The sequence below is a fragment of the Nicotiana attenuata genome, chromosome 6 (assembly GCF_001879085.1).
Source record: "Nicotiana attenuata strain UT chromosome 6, NIATTr2, whole genome shotgun sequence".
Lineage (NCBI taxonomy): Eukaryota > Viridiplantae > Streptophyta > Magnoliopsida > Solanales > Solanaceae > Nicotiana > Nicotiana attenuata.
In genome coordinates this window covers 89462461-89468697 of record NC_031994.1, presented here as the reverse complement: position 1 = coordinate 89468697, position 6237 = coordinate 89462461, and the positions used below count along the sequence as shown (strand labels likewise).

Below are 6237 nucleotides of genomic sequence, written 5' to 3'. Positions count from 1 at the left end.
AACAAAATTCAAGACAAGATTACTGCTCGGACAATGATTTCCAAATCGTCTACTCACATTAAGTACAAGCCCTTGAAAATCGTATCAATATATAAGCCAATTTCAAAAAAGGAACCATTATGCACTGTCATAAACAAATAAACAGCGATCCTACTGGGAAGATTAAGCAATTAACCTAACTGCAAAACAAGAAAGCATAATTGTCACAGTACATATACAATAACAACAACTACTATGCCTCGTTCCCAAACAAGTTAGGAACTGTCACAATGCATATATAAGCATAAAATTGAACATCAAGAGAACTAACACAGTTGCAAGTCAAAGCAACTATTTTAGATGGGTTCATAGATCATAATCTTGATTTGACCGTCAAAGAATAAATGGCAACTATTACATCTCAAGAACCCAAAAATGACTACAGCAAAAATAATTAGCTACTGCATGCCATCTAAAAGTGCACCTTAAATTTAGCTGTCCAAATGCTATCTACTGAACAGCTTTTTCAGTAACTAACAATTGGTACAAAACTAGGAGCGGAAAACCATTACACAGGTGCATCCTTGAAATTTTGTGCAATTGCTAAAGATGCATTCTTGAAATTTTGCACAAATCTGTCTACCGGGTTTATTGTTGTTGTCGTAATAACAAAAGACAATTGACGGAGAACACAAAAGTAAGGGAACAACCATTTGAAGGAGCTATATTCACTAGCAAGTCTCTGTTTGTAAATTTATTCATACCAAGTCTCTTTTAAACCTAATTTCAGAGTATATGTTCAAGAAATATGAAAACGCATCTAAAAAGCATACAACATTCATGAAATAATTATAGCACCCAAAGTGAGGCCCTAGTAGTCAATAAAGTGAAAGGAGAACAATGAGGTATCAGGTTTAAATCCCAATAGAGGTGAAAAACATTAATACATGATTTCTTCCCACATGCCTAAGTCTTTGAGCATAGAGTTGCCCCTAATGAAATAGTGTGTGCAGGCTGGTCCAACCACCACAGTCATTAAAAAAAATTATTGCTTTTCAAGGTGCAGTTTTGATGGCATGCAGTAGCTAACTAATCATATAATACAAGTGTCTTTTATACCTAATTTCAGAATATCTATTCAAAAAACATGTAAATACATCTAGAAAGCATGCAACTTTTCATGAAATAATTACATTACTGCTCAGCTTGAAAACAATTACTCAATGTATCATCTAAAATTGCAGTAACAATTGAAAGCTACCAACATTAGGGCCCAAAAATATAAACCAGTCGAAAAGCTCAGATGGGTACGTATCGTTTCACGGCCTGTTTTGCTGCAACACTGAGCCCAACAACAGCACCACCAATAACCCCAGCAACAGCCGCCGACCTCAGCCCCGCCGCTGCCCTATAAAAAGCTCCAGTCCCTAAACCCGCCACCACGCTATTGATCACATCATCCGTATCCCTAATCGCCACCATCCCGCTCTCCATACCCGCATAAATCAGCCCAATTATTCCGACACGGTTCCCGAATTTCCTTCCCGTATGACCCGACCCGTTTAAGATCCTGTTAACCCGGAGCTTTAAGGTATCCCCTGGCTCGGAAGCTTTTACGCCTTCGATGAATCCCTTACCGGCGCCGAGGACAGAACCGGAGAGGTAACCGATGCCGGTGAAGTACGTTAGGTTTTCTCCCCATGATCGGCGTTGTGCGAGAGATTCTTCTTGGAAGAGGAATTCAGGGGAAGTGGGGAGTTTGTAAAGGTTTTGTATAGGGACTTGGAGATCTTGGTATGGGTTATATAGCCTCCGTTTCTGGCCGTCGCCGTCGTTGTCTCCGGCGTGATGTGCCATGGCCGTTCGGATTTGCTTCTAAAATTAGGGTTTAGGGTTTAGGAATGTTGAATTTGAGTAATTGGAGAGACACGTCTAGAAAGAGAGAAGTGGTACCAAGGTTTCCCGTACGTTGGACCTAAAATAGAGTGACGTGCTCTAGCTGCTCTAGGAAAATACTAAAATATTGTACTTCTTACAAAAAAGAATGATTTATTTACCTATTTGGAAATAATTTATCTTTATAAAATAATTTATAGCCATACAAAATATGAGTTTCATTTTACACCATAAGTTTAAAAGTCTTCTTTCTTTTCATAAACTCAATTCCCACTTAGGCTGATTCCAAGATGTATAATTGAATCAAAGTGATTTTTACTTCATTCAAGCATTGGATCTCCTGTCTCATCTCAATTAAGAGGGGTCACGGAAAGAACAGGTTCAAAGTCACGATCAATTCCTTTTTCAAATTCTGATGCAGCTGCACGAGCCCTTCCTGCGTGCCACAAATGACCTACGAAGAAGAAGAATCCTAGAACAAAATGAGAGGTAGCTAACCAACTTCTAGGAGGTAGAACCAAATGAGTTCAGATAAATTAAAACGGAGGAAGTATTACTTAAGTTATAATGATATTTAGGGTAGGTTTAAAATAATCCTTTAAATACACCTATTTCGAGTTCTTTAAATTTCCTAAGCACCATCGCCTTTTTTTTTTTGTTGGTATTTAGAGATTTTATATACCAGGGAAAAAAAAGTATACAAGCAATTCTAAAAAACCCTCAAGGTAGGCAGGAATGCCCACTCTACAATCTACCTTACTACAAAGCTTCAAAATTTATAAAAGTCAAAACTACTACATTCATAACTAGCAGGAAACTAGGATAGTAATTCATTCTGTTCATTTGGCCTGCTATTCTTCTACTGCCTGCACCTCGAACATGTATATCTTGAACAATCTGTCTCACCAGAGTAGCATCTTCTCTCATTCTATCTTAAAATATCTGTTGGTTTCTTTCTTGCCAGACATAGTACGCACATCCAGCCAAACTCATTCTATAGATCTCTGCCTTGGCATTTTTACCATTCATGAACTGGACTGCCCATGCTTGCTCATTCACCCACCCCGTTACTTTTCTGTCCACACCCCGCCAACTTAGCAATTGATTCCATATTGAAGCAGTGAATGAGCACTTGAAGAACAAGTGCATTACAGATTTAGCTTATACATCACATAAAGGACATATAATATTACTCGTCACTCCCTATTTTACCGGCCTATCTCTGGTATACAACCTTCCATGGGCTACCATCTTAAGCAAAAAGATCCATTTTGGGCATCCCATATTATTACAAACTAGTCTCTTTCATGGAACCTTTTGAAACTCCCCTCTTAGCTTTATATACAACTCCCTGATAGGGAATTGTCGTGTCTCTATTAGCTCATCAAAAGAAATGCCTGCTTACTCCAAGAACTCTTTAGCTTTAAGGATTTTTTTCAACATCCACGATGTTTGTTTAGCACATATTACCCAATCAGGTTTTCCTTTTATATAGTAAGTGTATAACCCATTGAATCCATAGTCTATCTTTCTTCTTATAGAGATTCCAGTAATGCTTACAAATTGCTGCTTTATTCTAGAATGTTATACCTATCACATTTAGTCCACCAGCAGACTTAGGTAAACACACTTTTGTCCCAAGACAATAAAGCTTTCTTGCTTAAGCCATTTCCACTTGTGCACAAAAACTTCCTACATACAGTCTCAACCAATGTAAATAATCTTCTTAGGCAATACAAAAATTTGTGACCAGAAAGTCTGTATAGAAAATAAAATACTTTTAATAAACTAAGTTTTCCCTGCATAAGACAAGTATTTTGCAGTCCATGAGGTAACCCTTCCAACCATCTTGCCAAGCAAAGGCTGATATTGTATTATTGTCAATCTTTTGGAACTTAATGGCACCCCTAAGTATCTGACTGGAAGTTCTCCTTTAGGAAAGCCCGGCAAGTTAAGAATCTCTATCTGAATATCCTCAGGCACCCCTACAAAGAAGATTGAGTTTTTGGCCTGGTTAATAATCAATCCTGAAGCCAATAAAAACTATTGGAAACATACATACATTAGTTTGACCGATATCACATCACCCCTGTAAAACATCAGAAAGTCATCGGCAAAGCTCAATTCACTAGCTAGATTTTGCTAAATCTAGGATAATAGCTCAAATCTGGTTTTTGTATTAGGGCCTTCAGCACTCTAGTTAAATATTTCATCGCTAGTACAAACAAGAAAGGGATAATGGATCCCCTTGCCTCAGGCCTTTCCTGGCATCAAATGGTGTCGTCGGCCTTCCATTTACAAGAATAGAGTAAGACACTGTCTTCAGACAACTCATGATCCATTTAACAAATCTAACAGGAAAAGCCAACCCAATAAATATTTGTTCTATGAACACTCACTCCAAGGAATCATATGCCTTTTGCATGTCTAGCTTTATCATACATCTAGGTGATAAACCCTTTCTTCCATACCCTTTAACTAGTTCATGCTCCCATAATAATGTTTGTAATGACTCTCCCTAGGACAAAAACTTATTGGCATTTATCAACAAGATCATCCATAACTCCTTGTAGTCTTCTAGTTAGGATTTTAGAGATAATTTTGTATATTGTCGTGCAACAAGATATAGGTCTAGAGTCCTTGACAGTTGAAGGGTTCTTGACCTTAGGAATTAATGTCAGTGATGTGCAGTTTATGGGCTGAAACATCTCATTTGTATCAAAAAATGAAGAACAACTTGTTGTAGAAATGTGATAGGTAGCAATCCCCCTTGGAGTGACTGTAAATTCCTAATGGAGTTCTGCCCACACATGTTCTTCATGTTAACAAAGAAATAAGCAAGAGTTGGAATATCCTAACGCAAGCCATTTGATTCTAGATTTCTGCTTGTATATACTCTCCTCAATTGCTCCCCATTTCTCTAATTGTGCTCTCAGCTCCTTCTCTTCTTCTATTAAATTAGCATGTAACAACAGAGTTCCCATTTGTTGTTGTACCACCTGGAGATTTTTTCTTATTTCTTCTAGTTTCCTGTCTACCCCCGTAAATTGTCTTGTGTTCAACTTCTTCAAATCTTGCTTAACATCCTTGAGCTTATGCCATATCTGCCTCATACGTACATTTGAACCAATACTATCCTAACAATTTTTGTTCAACGGTAAGAAGTCTAGATACTCTGCTAGGCAACTGAAAAATCTGAATGGCCTAGCCTTCCCCTGCAGACCTTCAGTAGTAAGTTTTAAAGGGGAATGATCTGAAAAGAAAGGCTCCATTACTACAACTTTCCAAGTTGGCCATAAGTTCATCACTATAACCCTATCAGTCCAGCTCTATACACTATTGTTGTCCAAGGTATAGTCCCTAGCCAGTGTATTGTAACTCGGTCATACTAGTGTCAAATAAAAATTCTTTAAAATCTCTGACTTCTGCTTCTTGTAGAGGAGCCCCAAATTATCTATCCTCGGTATACTCTATAGTGTTGAAATCACCCATTACCAGCCATGGGCCTTGTTGTGCTCCTGCTAGTTTCCTGTGTTTCTCCCACAAACCCCTTTTGTCTTGAATTGTGTGGTATCCATATATGACAGTGAAATTGAACAACAAGTTAAGCATAAATTCTCGCCATTCCATGGATGCATTAAGCACTTATGTCAGGAGACCCAAATTCTTCCCTTGCTGGTACTTGTAGCATTAGAAATCCAGCTCCATCCTCCTGAAATCTTAGCGATTATTTTAGCCTCCTTTATTGTTTTAACTCTATGCTCTAATACAACTATCAATTTATTCTCCCTTAAAAACCCTTTTATCTCTTTTTTCTTATACGACTTATTCATTCCTCTTACATTCCAAGTAATTAGACTCATACTGGAACAAATAGATAAAATGTGTTATCCCTAGCTCCTATCTAGCTACTTTGTCCCCTTTCAAATGATTGACGACCCTGCAAAGTATGATTGTATGTTGGCTCAACTAATGGACTACATCCATTATTTGTGCCAATGTTTTCACCTTCATTACTCACTATTTTATTTGATTTACCAGCTGATTTCCCTGTAAAAACTTTCCACCCTTCTGTTTGAGGTTGTTCATTGTTATTCTCTGGCTGAGTAGGAAACCCTGTTTCCTTAGCTACCTTCTCCGATTTTTCTGTTGCTTTTGTATACCCTGTTGTTGAACATGTGTCACCTTTCGAATATCCGCCACTGATTCACTCATTGCTAAACCTGTTTGGTGATGACATTCTTTCCTTTAGCTAGCTTAGGTTGAGGCTTCTTTTCAATCACTCGCTTATAATCATGCCCAATGGTTAGACATGTTAAGCAATATTCCGGTTCCCAATCATAAACTATCTCTTGCTAAAAT

General features: G+C 37.9%; 1 protein-coding gene across 1 annotated transcript; it reads right to left on the bottom strand.

Annotated features, from left to right (window-relative positions):
• On the bottom strand, positions 303-1960 carry LOC109227413 (mitochondrial import inner membrane translocase subunit TIM23-2-like). The gene has a single exon (XM_019392566.1). It carries the CDS (start codon positions 1834-1836, stop codon positions 1279-1281), a length of 558 nt encoding a protein of 185 aa, XP_019248111.1. The 5' UTR covers positions 1837-1960; the 3' UTR covers positions 303-1278.

Excerpts from the sequence above, each read along its gene's own strand:
- LOC109227413 (XM_019392566.1), bottom strand. The coding sequence starts at position 1,836 with ATGGCACATCACGCCGGAGACAACGACGGCGACGGCCAGAAACGGAGG.